The sequence below is a fragment of the Drosophila miranda genome, chromosome 4 (assembly GCF_003369915.1).
Source record: "Drosophila miranda strain MSH22 chromosome 4, D.miranda_PacBio2.1, whole genome shotgun sequence".
Lineage (NCBI taxonomy): Eukaryota > Metazoa > Arthropoda > Insecta > Diptera > Drosophilidae > Drosophila > Drosophila miranda.
In genome coordinates, this window is record NC_046677.1 from 11655467 (window position 1) to 11671443 (window position 15977).

At 38.7% G+C, this 15977-nt stretch overlaps 1 protein-coding gene and 1 long non-coding RNA gene across 4 annotated transcripts in view; one reads left to right on the forward strand and one right to left on the reverse strand.

Annotated features, from left to right (window-relative positions):
- LOC108163125 (sodium/potassium-transporting ATPase subunit beta-2) overlaps nt 1-15977 on the forward strand; it is a 25555-nt gene continuing 9578 nt past the window's right edge. The window contains exons 1-2 of one of the 3 annotated variants that reach the window (XM_017298232.2): nt 1-182; nt 2921-3411. In XM_017298232.2, the coding sequence (XP_017153721.1) occupies nt 3285-3411 (127 nt within the window). In that variant the 5' untranslated portion in view covers nt 1-182; nt 2921-3284. Of the gene's footprint in view, nt 183-2182; nt 2201-2920; nt 3412-15977 lie in introns of those variants that run through there. The other 2 variants (XM_017298234.2, XM_017298233.2) reach the window with 2 other exon arrangements.
- The window catches only part of LOC117188659, a 22477-nt gene continuing 14834 nt past the window's right edge, over nt 8335-15977 (reverse strand). The window contains exon 3 of the long non-coding RNA XR_004472782.1: nt 8335-9107. This is a non-coding gene — a long non-coding RNA (uncharacterized LOC117188659). The remainder of the gene's footprint in view (nt 9108-15977) is intronic.

Genomic DNA, 15977 nt, shown 5'->3' on the forward strand with positions numbered 1-15977 from the left:
TGGCGTTTTAACTGTGGACGGTTGCTACTCGCACTCGCTGGCGGATTAACGGCATAGATATACATACATATATGTACACATGCAGCTACATATATATATCTATATATCTGGAGCTATTATGTGCAAGTCTGCGTAGAGAGAAGGGAGAGGCGTTCAACAAACAACAAAAAAACACCCATTCTGTATGTGTGCTACGGCTAAAATCCAAACCAACCAACAACACAAAAAAATTTTCACATCTGAACGAACGCTGGTTACATAAAAAAAAAGATCCACATCAAAAACCCATCCAAGAAAAATCCTACAAAAAGCAAAGTTCTACAACGTGTATCCATAAATCAAATATAATTTCAAGTGCCTGAAAAATAATTTATATAAACAAAACAGAGAGGGAAAAATTGTGCCTATAAAAAAAAGAAAAAAGGAGAAAAACAGTTTATGATTACGTCGCCGACGACGGCTACAACGAGGACATTGTGACAGCAGCAATACCAGCAGCAGCAAAGATATCCTTGTAAAACTTATATACATACTGAAATTCGATTTTTTTGCCTGCTTTACTGCTTGAGAATTTAACGCCAAAGGAAAGCTCAGAGCCAAAGAAAATATACAACGAACATAAGACAATATCCAAAGTGTGTGTATGTGCTAACAAAATACTTTCAAAAGCAGGAAAACCCTTTGTTATAAAACATTTTCATAGTTAGTTTCAGAGTTCGATCTTATATAAAAGTTTGGGGTGTAGTTTTGAAAACTTTCACAGAAGTCAGAGTGTAAAGAACCCAAGTAAGGGTTGAGTATGCTACATATGCTACATAGTCAGTCATGGTAGTATAAATCCTAACCTTAATGATGAATATTTCCTATAGATCTTCTAAATGCTAAGGGATTCCCTTCCCATAGAGAACACCCATTGAAAACACCTTTCCACGCCGTCTTTATGCACTTTTTAAGCAGAAGGAAAAACGGAACGAACAGAAATTGCAAAAAAAAAAGAAGGAAAGCCCCGAGAAATACTTATGTGTATCCCCCACCAAACAGTTATCTCTCTTTGTGTATGTGTGTGTGTCAGTCTCTCGGTGTGTGTGTGCGTGTGTACTGGGGGGAACATAGCGTTGCCTACATTTGTGCGCCATGCCCTTTACTAGACATTCGCTTGCCCCCAAGTCCAAACCACACCAGTCGCCCGCATACACGCCCCATGCCACACACACTCGCACGCCCGTATGCCACACGGCCCCCCTGCCACCAGCCACAGGCCAAAAGCAAAGGCAAAGCCGCAGAACCCAGAGCCCGAGTCGAGTCGGACGCGTTGCGCAATGTGCGCCGCGAAAAGACATCGGCAGCGACGCCGACAGAGCAGCCACACACAAAAAAGTAAGTCAAGCAAAGGCATACGCTCGTACGAGTACGACTTCGAGTGCACGAGTAGCTAGTGTGTGTCTGTTTGTATGCGTGCGTGTAAGAATTTTCCTAAAAAGAAACTGAAGGGAAAACAGATATTCGATGATAAGCGCCAGGGGCAGAGGCATCATCATCAACAATCCTCCAAAGAGGATGTCCTTGCAACGTAAAATAAATTCTGTTGCATGCTTTTGGGCGTCAGCTGAAAAAGTGCATAGGGAGCGAAAACAGAAACAGACTTTGTGGTGGAAAGAGATTGTACTCCCCAATGGACTATTGGATTAGCGGCAGGACACCACACCATACCACTGCCCCCCTCTCACTCCACACCCCCTAACGTAGCGTTCTCCATGGATATTGGTTATAGTACTGCTCTCAGAACTGTCATTAAGATGGCGCCCAGCTGTCAACTTTCATGGCAAACGGCAACGGCAATGGCATGGCATGTAAAAGTATTTTTGCCTTCGATTCCAAAAGCTGCCACTGCTGCTGCTGCAGCACTACAAAGCAGAAGAAGAAGCTGAGCAAAAAAATAACCTTCCAAGGCAAAAGTTCCAGTTCTACGCTCTCGCACTCTCTCTCTCCCTCTCTCTCTTTCACACACTCTAGCTAGCCACCTCTCTTTCCTTGCCTGACTCTGTGTTTATCTCTCTCTCTCGCGCATGTCCGCCACTCGTCGCTCGTTGGCTCGGCTTTAGTCGGACGATTGCTGGTCGAAGGCTTTTTCCATGCTCCACGCTCGAGATTACATAACAGTTGGCAGCAGAGTGTCTGTGTGGCTCAAAAATCGGCAGAGGTGACTACTGAATATACATTTTACGTAAACGAGAAAGATTCCACACAACAGTTTTCCAACAATTAACTAATGGAAAAATTCAAAAGAATAAAATTAGTAAAATAAAAAAGAATAAGTGAAGCATTTTTGCAGCCCAAAAACGAAAAGAAAAGAAAGCGTAAAAGCAAAGAAAAGGCACTTCGGGCAAAGACAGGTTTTCCTTAAGTGTCCTTGTGGCTGCGCCGAATCGAGGCACAGCACACAACAGGAACAACAAAAACACACATTTGGTGAAAGGAGAAAAAATGGAGAAAAAATAACTGAAGAACAACTGAAGGAAAGCCAAAGTTTATATAAGCAAAAAACCAGATTATGGCTTTTGAAGACAATTGTGACCAAAAAACAGTAGAGAAATAGCTACTTACATAAAGAAGTCGCCTTTTCGGCGGTAGACAGGGAAAAATAGTTCGATTCTATAAAACACTTATTAAAAATTCAAGAAATGATAAGAAAACCCATCAAAAAGACTATAAACTATTCATAAAAGTGAACTAAAGTACAAAAGGCACCAGGAACATTTAATGAAAAACAAATAAACTGAAAGAAAACCTCAACTATTATGTCACAAACTCTATCATCTAACCTCCACCCTTCATTCACTAACAGGTGTCACATCTAATCGCAAAACTCCATCCAATAACCATCCAAAACTATCTTCTGATCATCACTTTCTTTTTTCAGTAACGAAATTTAGCGCAAATCTAAACCAAAATACTGCTACGAACATTCCAAACATAAAAATCAACCAACAAAAAACCGATAAAATGTTGTACCAACGCAGTTGATTAAGAAAAACTCACCCAAAAAAAAAAAAAACAAAATCAACACCAATAAATCTATATATATAAATAATTAAAAATATATAATATATTCATAATCGATAAGCGTTCAACCTTAAGCCCACAAGGAAAATAGCTTAAACAAAGAACTAGCTTTATAGACAGGACACCCTCCTACAACAACAACCAAACACACAAAACCAAAGTGACAAAAACCAATTAAAACCAAATTCTGAAGTAAAGCCCGATAAAAAAAAGCAGTAAAAATGGCCGACAAGAAAATTGGTGAATATTACACGCCGCCGGTAAAAATGGGCAAATGGGAGGGTTTCAAAAAATTCCTATGGAACAGTGAAACTAGCCAATGCCTTGGACGTACCGGTTCCAGTTGGGGTAAGTACTTCTGATCAGAAAATGGTCAGTTTAATGGGTGATCAATGTATATTTAACAATGATTTATAACTTAATAGAACATCAATCAAATGGAGGACGTTGAACAAAGGTTATTGTTTGGAGATATGATTTATAGTTCACTATTAGGAGTACTATAAACTAATTTTATACAACAAAATTTAGAATATCTATCCCTCAGTTTTTTCTCAGTGTATACATAGCTAAATGTAGATTATTTCAGATGGATCACTGTTTATCACAAATATTTTCCAATGTTTAGAGATATCCAATAGTGTCTAGGAGAAATTTATAAAAAAGGGATATATTTTTTGCAATACCTTAAAGACTTCCAAAATTGATTTAAGAATTCTCTTAGTTTATTTTTATGTTATTTTAATTCTTCTGATTGTTTTCCTTAACTTTCAAGTTGAATTTTTCTTTATATTTAAATAGATTCATCGATTTTTTATTAAAAGTGTCAGTATGAGTACTTTATGTTAATAATTTACATGTTTTCTGATTAAAAATTAATATATTTTAATTGAAACAACCCTAACTTCTTACGTTTAAATATTTTCTTTGATTTCCAATTGATTTTTACTTAGGTACATATACTCAAAAAATGTCTGATTACTTTTTCATACGTAAATTGCTGTTAGAAATTACACAAACGATTTGCAACAACTGTTCTAAGTTTTCTAACCATATTTAATCGATTAGTTCTTCAATTTCCAATAAGAAATTTCACTCGTAATTACATGCCAATCATTTGCCACCATTACTTTGGCCTTTTCTGTCCGCCATCGCAAAAGGGGCAATCATATCCCGTACTCGTATCTGTATCTCTCAAGCGAAATATCGATCAAAGTGGAAGCACTTACCCGTAGTACGAGTAAGTAGAGAATGCGGCACGCGTGTGTGCAAGTCACGTAGTTAGTCTAAATATAGAAATCAATAATGTACCTAAGGCCGAGGCCCAGGGCAGCCCAGCCATCGCTAATGCGTGCACACTTCATGGAACCATACTGAAAATCGCACTATAAACCTCACTGAACCATCGTTTAGTCCTTCCACTGATTACATAAGGCGAGGGAGTCCTTGCAACGTTTTTGGTGACAGCCATACAGCAGGAAGGAAGCATAATTTCCCAGAGAAAATATATGACTAATCGCTGGATATCGTGTGTAAGCGTCATGACTACAGCTCCCCTAAAAAAATGTAATAAATTTTTTATGGCCCCAGCAATCGGAAGCTCAACAAAAAAACCTTTTCTTCTTCTGGATGTTTAGATATCGGAATAGATAATATTGTTTATTGTCTTTTTGGTGCCCAACGAAACGAAAGCACTGAAAGGCATGAAAATTTAGTAATTTGATAAACCAATTAGATAATGTTTAAGGTCTATATATCATTCGTTTTGCTATCTATTTAGATGGTGACTGTTGGGTTGTTAGGTCAGTTATGGATGGAAAGTGGTTTTTAAATGCCAAAAAGAGAGAAATAATTGTCAGAGATATAACAGAGAAGCTTTGCAAGGCATTTCGCACATAAAATACTCTAACAACGATTATCGTCAATTTATTTTGTACGTGTTATTTGATTCTTTATTGGATATTGTTTTTTTTTAGCTGCGAAAAGCAGTTGAGCTTCTCAGAATGTCTCTAAGAATGTCACTCTTCAGGCTCCCCCTAACCACTAATCTCGCGCAGAGCTCTCCTTCCAATAGAGACAAAGAGCTACGTCTAAGCCCCGCCCCATATCCCATTTCCCCAACTGTGTCTTTGGCACGTGCGCGCCTGATGGGTTTATATTTAGAAATTCTTCTTCCATTTCATGGTAAATTTTGAATGAAATTGAATTTTAGTCGAATGTCGCATAGTTTGACAGCAAAATGTGCTATTGATCGGTGTGTGCGGGGCATCGGTATCAACGGGGTATTAAGATAGTGACGTAGGGGATTTTAAATGTCATTTAGAGAGCATTAAGTGTGCGCTTTTGGCTTGTGCTTTGATAAGACTAACCAAAAATTGATAGATGATTGAAGAGAAATATAAGATTTATTATGTTTTAGAATAAGTTTTAGTATGAATATTTAAAAATTTAACATTTTAATGTAGAATATTAGGTATACGGCATGCGGTACGGCACACTTGTAAAAAAAATTTATTGAGTAGAAGCTGTCGTTCCCATTGAAATTAATATCATAATTTATTTAATAATTTATGTTGTATTTATTTTTAGATTAAAATCATTCCCAAAAACATTTTAAAGACTTATAAATTATTTTATTTATTTTTTGATTTATTTAACAATAGACAATCGTTAACCGCATAAAATTATTATTTATTAAATTTCGTAAAATTTTGCTCATCGATTTTATACTCAAAGCCTTAGTTAATTGATCGAAAAACCCATTAGAGCCCATTAAAATAGCAGTTTTAATGAGCTATTAAAATGGCTTCCCTTTTCCATTTACCATTATTCAAATAACGGTTATTAACCCATTAGATATTCTATAATACAGTAAAAATAATTACTCTTCCTCGAGGGCCATGCATGTTCACACCTTCTGGCTACCTCTTTCTACAAGAAAATTGAGCCTACATTGTATCACCTGTATCTGTATCCACCAGTTACTGAATGTTCAATTGCCTATAACCCAGTTTTTAGTCTCGTACTCGTAGAATGAGGGGGAATCCATTCAAGCGAAAGGCGGAGGTAGAGCCATAGGCAGTGGCAGGGCTATGCCGGCAGACATGCGATCTCCTGTTTTATCGCAAAAATCAATTCTAACCTCATTCCATATACTGCACAAAATAAAAAAGCTTAGCGTTAGAGAGGGACGGGGGTGCCAGGGGAGTGCTTGCAACAAATAGGTGGGCGTGTCATGTTGCAAGCAACTGCTGCGCTGTCTTTGTGTGTAACCTACTTAGGGGGCAAACTGTTGTGCTGCTTCTTTGGTTAAACACTTTGGACAAGGCAACAAAAGAGAGTGCACCCCAGAGAACCTCCCTGTAACTACCCTCATCCGTGTACCCCCTTAAACCGGTCTCTACACCCATCTCCTCTCAAGCTTAGGCCCCTCCCCAGCTACACCCATGTCCTCCCATGCGTGTTGTTGGGTAAACAGTGCCCCCGGGCTGACCTACAGCCAAAGCAGTTTTTCCACACCTCGATTCTTGCATCTCAAGTTGCTCCCTCCAGGCATTTTCCTCTGTTTTCCCTCAAGAATACTGCTCTCAGCATTCTTGCTCTGTTCTTCTGTTTTTTCCCGTGGAAATTCAAGAAGTTTTTGAATAATTTTTGTCGACTTGTTGGCCTGGCAGTTAGAAGATTTGTGCTGACAAAGTTTTCCAGCCTCTCTGAGTCCCGATTTCTTTTGCTTGTCTCTGGATTTTATGGCTTTTCCCCAACAGAGATTTTTGATGCCCTAGCCCCTTCTATGAAAATGGAAGGAGTCTCTCTCTCATCCCCCAATGACTAATTGATGGAATTAGTGAATGAATAAGGTGAATAATGAGTGGGACACTAAAGTGAATAATTGGCGGGCAGTAGACGTCTAAAATATGTTCATTGAAAGACAGAGAGACAGAGAAACAGAGAAAGAGAGGAAACTGAATCGGAAATCTGTGCGGCAATTTCGAACTGTAATCTCGGCACACATTTCTCAATTGTGGGGCCCGAGACATACAAGCAATTAATAGATCAACAATTTATAAAATTTATAAACATCTGGCATTCAATTATTGACATCAATTTGCCCATCAACCAACAGCAGGCTGGCAGTCAGTAGTCCAAGGCAGCGAGAGAGAAACATGATTCGAAAATATATACAAAACAAAACAGAAACACAAGGAGAAATATAGATTTGAAGAGTGCAGTGTTTGATACTCTATAAGATCCAAACATCCAATCTGGAGCTGAGAATGAAGCTTGGAACATCTTTAGACCTTTAGATACTTTTTTACTGAATAATTTATCTGCAAATTGAACTGTTTTTTCCAAAGTTTGATTTTAAAAATACTGAAGGAAAACCCAAATTATTTTTCCCACCAACCATTCAAAAGATAGGTAAAAATATCTGCTAAATTATATAAGAATATCTGCAGTTCAAAACGAGACCAAAACACTTCACACTCACCCACGAAAGTTTGCCAAACCTCATGCTAAATAATTGTACTAAACAATTTTCTCTTTCTGCTAAAAATTTTGCACTGAAAACTCATATTTTTCAGCGCTGCAATTAACAAGCGCGTCATAAGAAATATTGCATAATTTTTCCATCTTCTTTTGGCGCACATTATTCATAAGAAAATGCAATTTATTTGTAGTTAAAAAAGTTTCTAAATTAAAAAACTTTCAAATGCTTTTAATTGAGAGGCAATTAACAAGCGGCAACAGGAAAGAACAAAAGGAGGGAAAGCAGAAAACCGAAGAGAATGGAAACACACAAAAGACGGAGAAATGTTTGCAATGAATACCCGAGGGGAGACGGGATGATGGACACAATGGAAACGGAATCCAAACGGAAATTCATTGAGTAGCGGAGTGGGGAGCCGCAAATCAAGACGAGAACTGAATGCCAATTGAGGCATCAACGTCACAAAAGCTACAGAGTTTTAACTGGAGGAGAGTGTAGCCCCAGGTTTTCCTCTCATAAAACTGCAGGAGAGTGTGGCCTCAGGCCACTCAGAGTGTGCACTTTTGTTAAGACAGAGTAGAGAAAAGTGGTGAGTGATGAGTGGCTAAGGAACACCAATGGAAAATGTAAATTTGCTGCTTAAAAAACCCAAATAAAAAGCTATATATAATATTATAATCATGGAAATATCATATCAAAATTAGTTTCAAAGAAAAACATACAAAAAGCATTTTATTCATGGTATTATTCCCTGATGCCATCCCAATCATTAAAAATTTACCTTATGTATTCCTTATAGCAAGGGTTGTAAAATTCATTCAAAAACTTCAATTAGTTCTTAAAACATAGTTACATTTTCTTCATGTCCAAAATATACATACAATATATACATATGTAGATTTGATTTATTTTTATAGAAATATCTTATAGAAAGAGCATCTTCTAGTCTCCTCAATGCCTCCAAATTCTCTCTTTCCGTCTCTCTAATTTTCCATTGTTATATTTTCTCTGTGCTGCTGCGTGTGCATTGAGCTTGCAACATTTCAATTGCAAAAAAAATGCGCAGAAAAAGAATGAAATTGAAATGTTGACAGTTGGTTATATAAGACAGCGTTTGGGGGGGTTTGAGGGCTGGCAGGAGGAGTATCATCCACGACTGTAGATAGACTTCATATTATTTTCCATCAGATTTTTTTGCGATACGCTTTCTTCCGCTTGGCTGCTCCTCTGCTCTTCAATCTGGCATTCGAGAGAGCGCGAGAGTCCTGGTTCTGGTGCTCGGGTTGTGGTTGACATTTGATTAAAAATGGTTTCAATTGCAGTTGCAATCGGGATTTGGTTTTGGGCTAAATGGTTTTTCGTTAGCTGACAGACAGACATTTTGGATTACTAATTGATTTTTGTGTGCTGTGACATTTATTTATAATTTTTCGGCCTTAACTCTGTTGCGGTCTCTGTAGTTGGCCTGATTATATGATGTACTGACGTTGATTGGTGGATATTTGTCTTCTGGTTTTGGTTAGTGCTCCAATTAGTGAGAGCTGGGTATGAGGTACTGCAATTGGAATGTGTTTAAAATAAGTTGATGCAGCAGAATCTAGCCCCAATCGACAATAAACCATTTAAAGCATGATCAGGCTATTTATTAAAAATTTCAGATTTAAATTTTTAAATTATGCTCTTTTGTTAGTGAAATGTTATTCAGTAATCGAAATAAGATTTTGCTCTGAAAAACTAAAAAATATCTACAGCCATAGTGCAATAATAACATAAAAATAAGTGGGGGTTCTAAATTCAAAAATATATTCATTTAGTAGGGGACCAAGCTCCTTCACAATTGATTCGCTCGTGCGCCAACCCCCGGATCACTCGCTTAGCTCGCTCGCTCTGTTATGAGTAAAATATCGGACGACGACGTATGTATGTATAATAGAGAAAGATATATATATATTTATCAGAATCAGAATTATCTCATTTATTTGATCCAAATTTGTCCTAATCAATACAATTTTAAAAGCTTTCATCTTACATTATCTTTCAATGTAAAAGATAATTTTTTATATATTACTTTTTGATATTTCTTCAATTATTCTTAGAGTCCTTAATGTTCTCAGAGTTCCTCAGATCTTAGAAACATTTTCTACAGCACCACTGGAAAAGTAATGTACAGATATTTCTGACAGAAAATTGTACAAATGTTCAATCTCTATCATTCAATCCTTCCACAAACTATCACTGATTTCATAATGTAATTCTATCTCTCTTTATGTTTTTTTGTAAAAGATAACTTGATGATCTAACGCTAGATTATCCCATCTGTCTCCCACTTCTAGCCATTATTCTCTTTCCACAAAAAACCCTGTCTTAAATCACTTCTGTCTCATTTTTCACCCACGGAAAATTCTATTCTTTAGTTTAAAAATATTCCTGAAAAAGAAACAAGCAAAGCAAGAATGTGCGAGTATATCACAATGCATTACAGTCTTAAATAAACGTAAAACCTGAAACCCTGTCATCATTTATATTTATGTGGGTGTGGACTCTTCTGTTAGTCCTGTGGTATTTTTTTGTGCTGCATGTAACCTGCGGCGCTGCAAGGAGTCTTCGTCGTCGTCGTAGTCGTCGACGCTGCTGTTGACAGTTGAATATAAGTATTTTTTATCCTACGTTTTTTTTCGCTTGGCTTTTTCCTTTTTTCATTTTATTTTTCACTCATTTCCTTTGGTAATTTTTCGGTTCGTTTGTGTGCCAGTTTTCAATGGGGTCTATGGGTGTCCGTGTGTATCTGTGAGTGTGTGTGTACATACATGTGTTATTTTTTTGCAACTGTCAAAATGTACATGGCTCTGCGGCCCGTCCCGCCCCTCCACCCTACTTGCACCCATGAGGCATACGAAATTGTAGCTGAAATTACAAAAAAAAAAAAAGGAAAAAACGAACCAAGAAAACAGTGAACGAAATATGTGGCACAGAGAGAAGAAGAAAGAGATGGACAGTGTGCCAGAGGGAAGGAGAGAGAGGGAGGGAGAGAGAGTGAGAGCGCTAACACCATGCAGGTGCCACACACACACACACACACACCCACACATACAAACACACACAGAGACATGTACATACAGGAAGGACTCTTCTCCTTTTACATTATTTGCAGCAAAAAAAAGTGCAGCTCTGACGCTTGGCCAAATGTCAAAGTTCAAAGAGAGAGCACACAGCCATGCAAGAGCTCCCGAAGAGAGAGAGAGAAAAAGAGAGAGTGAAAGCAGAGCTGGAAGGAGAGAGTGAGCCCTGAAGAGAGCGAGCTCTCGCTCGAAAGCGAGGGCCCGCCAGAGAGCACCTGGCGTATACGTAACATTCCCAATTTGCTTTCCGTTGTCCTGCCAGGCCGCCAGGTGCTCAAAACACACACACTTGCACAACCCTCTATATGTGTAGGGTCCTTCTGCCAGTTAATCGTTAAGCCCTGCGACATAAGCGTAAATCAATTGGAGGAAGCAGAACTCTCAGGGGCCTCGTCTTCCCTTCGCCTGGCAACAGCCCAAATGAAAACTTAATTAAGCTGATTTCCCCCAACTTTTTTCCCACTGCAGAAGCAGAAGAAGAGGCAGCAGCACCACACCAGCAGTAGATATATTGATAAAAGTGGCCTTGGGAATATGGGGTTTGGGGAGCGAAAATGTCCAGCCCTGAGAATGAAGATGATACAACAGGGGGAACCAGGGAAGGGACTTTAGTTGGAGCTGAAGATAGGAGTAGAATTGGGAGAGTATCTTTTAAAGTAATAAAGGTAATAAGAAGTGGAATTGGAGGTGGAAATTAAGGTGGAACTCGACATAGGAGTACTTTCATATACAACTAAATGTGGGATAATAGTGGGAGAATAGTATTTACTAGATACTACTCGTATGATATACCATGATCAGGTCAAGCCTGGAGATTGCATGTGTATCAAAGAACCGGATACTGATTTAAGTACACAGAACCATTGATTCCATAGAAATGGAAGAGGAAATTACTGATCGAAAAAAAAGAATAGAAATGGAATAGTTATAGCGTAGAAGGAGCATAGAAAAGATGAGAGAACTTAAGCTAGATCTGTAAATAAAACAGAGACACAATTACAGAATCTGAAGAACAACATAAGCAAATAAAAAGATAACGATAAAGCTGAAGCTGAAGAAAAATACATAAATTGCTACCACAGAGAGCTATCTTTACGTACTTTCTGAATATTAGAAAACTTGACAGGTTACCCTGCTATTCTAACTATACTTTTTTCTTTCCAAAGTTCTGTACTCTTTAGCGAAATTCTTATAAAAATTATGTATTCAAAATTGAACATTCAAATGTGTACCCGCATTTCTAATGCCTATAGATACTATAATCGCCTGCGCAACCCATTAGTTGCACACACATTTTTCCGCTCATTCATCCTCCTCCTATTTGATATTAGAAATCCTTGTGCATAGATAGCGCCGTACAAACCATAAAAATCAATCAATCAAACATGAAAATGGAAAATGATTCCTCCATAATTGAATAAGCATACGGACAGAGTCCCACCCATACCATCCCCCATCCGCCATTCCCCCTCAATCGGAACACAACTCAAAAATGCAAATAGCGTCGCTACAGAACGGGGCGTATACGTAATATGACGACAACGTAGCGGTGTGGCGCGGGCCGCCCAAAAGACGCCATGGAAAAAGCATAAAATGAGTTATGCACACACACACAGATACACAGACAGACAAACACACACACAGACAGAAGCAGAGGCAGAGAGAGATAGAGATAGAGAAGAAGGCGAGGCATTGGAAATGCTTGCCCCACATGGATAGTAGTAGATATTATGTATTCATGGCCAAACTACAGCGAAAATCATCATCATCATTCATCATCATTGGCATAAGCATTCGCGTGGCCCGTAAATTGAATTTTAGCGCACAGCCATCCAATTAGAGGGTAGAGGCGTGTTCTTAACGCCTTTCCAACTAAACAAACAAAAAAACAATGTAAAAACATTTATTACCATCTTGTGGTTATTGATTTTTACATTTGGGTGTGAAAATTTGCTTGTGCTCCAGTTTAATGTTCTTCAAAGGCAGAAGATGTAGAGATATCTTCAAAGTTAATGATGAAATGTGCTCATCTTCTATAAAGTGCCCAAAATGAAAAGGGACTAAAATATTGAATAGTCCGCTCATCCAAAAGTCCTGATTGGTACTTTGGACACGGAATGTCCCCATTGTCATCATCATTGTCAATCATCAAAGCATTTTCCTTGAAATATCTTCAAATCAGGAATCCTTTCGCTGAAAACTCTGTCTTCTGTCGGGTAACCAACCAGTTATCATTCTATCATATCATAATTTATACTTTCTTATTACAAAACTTTAATAGTTTCAAAACGATGATAGATACATACTCTCAACTTTAATAGCAAAAGATCCATGTACTTAATGGGTTTCCTTTATCTAGTTCTCTAACAAACAAAAGACACTCTATCTCTTGTGGTACACATAGCCCATCCTTTTGCCACAGGATTTGGTGGTATACGTTACAGGATAGTTTCACGAAAAACACCAAACAGCTGAGTCACCGAGCAACCAACAACAAGAGCAGCAAAAAAAACCAAACTAAGAACCAAAGAACCACAACTTAACATGCAAATACCGCACCATCATGCCAGCGGAACAGAACGAATCCCATGAGGCCATTGCGACCACTAAAACCAAGGGAAACTAGCTCGTTAAGTGCAGAAGGAGCCGTTCACTCACTCACACTCTCACATTCAGTCGCACAACAATAGGAAAAGTTCGAAGCAAAGAACAGAGACACCACACACACACAGACAGACACACGGAAAACCACTTGTCTCTCGCCACAGAAAAACCTCGCCCCAAAATCGAGTTTTGGTTTTTTCCTGTGTGTCCGTGTTGCCATGCGAACGTGAATTTTTGTACAATAAATTATGTAAGGACAAAAAATGCGAGTGAAACTAAAGGAAAGTGAGGAAAATTCCCACCTAAAAATACCCACACTCATCTGCAGCAGGAGAGTGTTTTCCCAAATTAGATTTCTAATTGAACAGAGACCTCAAAGCCGCAAAACCAAAGGCTTAGAAGGGCTCTTCTGGCTAACACCGAAATAGAAATTGCACGAAAAATGCCAAATTAGCATAAATATTAGAGAATGTTGGGCTAAAAATAAAAACATAAATTAAAATAGCACACACACAAAAGAGTCCTCGGGGCATCTCGAAAGCCAAAGCCAAAGCCATTCTCTCCTCCGCCTGCTTCTCCTTTACCCCCGCCTTTGCCCACCGCTGTGACGTAAGTAAAGAAGAAAATCCGATTTTTAAGGTTTTTTCCTTCTTCCCTCCGAAGCACTTACAGTGGCTCTCAAACTGTGAGGGCCAGCAGTAGCACTCCATAGCAGCGAGCTTTCGTCGGGGACTGTGGCGCAAGGCGCAGGCGCAGAGAAAAGGAAACAGGATAGGGGCTGGACAGAGGCAGGGTTTGGGTAGGTTTGAGGCAGGATTTCGGTAGGTTTTTGGGGCCATGAAAAAGGGACAACTTTGCCTTTAAATTTTCTGAAGGAAGGAATATATTTGCCAGTTAATTTACTCAAGGGAAAATCTATTTATGGACCATTATCAAAGATTATTTTCATTCGAATTTTTAGAAATATTTGTCGAAATTTATGATATACAAAAAATGTAAATTAGTAGAAAAAACCGAAGACTGAAGTCCACGATTTAAAGAAAGGGATTCGAAAAGATTGGTCATAGTTTTTCTTTATAAAAAAGATCCCACATTCATTTATTTCAGCCCATTTCCCAGATCATTTCCACACTCATTTAATTACAAAATTCGCAAGTGTGCATGCAAGCAGGGAAATATTTAAAAACCATTAATCAAAATGCTTTTCTCACGCCTTACAATCTATGTAGAAATTGTAGGAACAGTTCCTCTGCGACATTTTCCCACGTCTCAGAATCCGAACGGCATCTACGGTCTTCGCAGCAATCCACTTGATTAATGGCCTGATAAATTATCGCGATGCCAATGCCAGATACATTTTCGCCTTTGCTCTGCTCACACCATAATTTATTTTGCGGGGATAACAATTCTGCGAGTGTGACACACGGCGTATGAGCAATATGAACGAGTATCTAACAAATGGCTGGCAGTACAAATGTCAAAGGTCGACCGAAACAGAGGCCTAAAAATATGCAAAAAAGAAGGAGAGAGAGGAAGAGAGAGCAGAAGATACAATTGGGAACTGGTGGCAAAAGCAACCTATCCTCCGGAAGTGACCTTTCAATCACTCTTAATTACAAAAACTGGGAAAATGGCAAAATGACAGGCCAACAAACGGACAAAAGAGAAGAAGAATAAAAATAGAGTGAGGATAAATGGAAATTGGTGTGCGGAGGGGACCCCTGGCCGCCACTTCCACTTATCGGGTAAAAGAAAATGTCAAGAGGCGTGCGTGTTGGTAGCAAAACAAAAAAACTTCTATTGAACTTTGGAATTGGAATTGGAAATAGAGGAGGACGAGGAGGAGGCGAAGGCGGCAGGCAAAGTGCCCTTCTGCAGCTGTCTTTTATCATTTCGCATATACTAAATCCATCCATCCTTCGTTTGGCCAATTAGCCAAGAACTTTCCAGATGCCCTTTACCTTTATTCGCGGATTGCCGGGATTGGCCCTAATTGCTTTTGAAGGTTGGGGACAGGTTCCTTGAAAACCAGAAGTTAATGAAAACTAAGATGTGATTAAGGATGTAGCCAGGAAGGCCCATAGAACAGTTTACCTCTTTGAGGTGTCTTTAGTTTTAATACTAATATCCTCCAGAGATAATTGGATTTTTGAATAAAAACTTTCCCCACAAAACATTTGAGGACCAGTTTCCGATTCTCTCTGCCGCATTCCACCTGCCAGCGAAAGTCGAACTTTTCTCATTAGCTGCCGCCTTTCGGTGTCAGGTGCACGAACGAATCTGCTCTGACGCCCCGACGCCCCGACGCGCTGACTCTTCTATTTGATATTTTTGTGCAAAAGTTTCTAATTGAACTTTAATGAAATAAAACTCGATTAAATTTCAACCAGAGGAATGGAATTCTGGCAACAAAAGGTCCGTCTCAACAGTCATAAAATGTGACAGACGGGGGCGAAAAATTCTGCGGCTTTTGACAGGATGTGCCAGGATGTGGGGGAAATGGCGAAAAGTTCTGACATTCCAAAGTCTGACCAGCAAGCCCGTGCTAGGGAAAAGTGCATTAAAAGCCACAAAGGCCTCGAAAGGGCTAAAAGCGGAGGATGTTCTGAAATGGAATTTCGAATCAAAGAAATTATGAAATATTTAAAGAAAGTAAGGAATATATTTTAACACAAAAAAACACACCAAAAATTATGCACCTA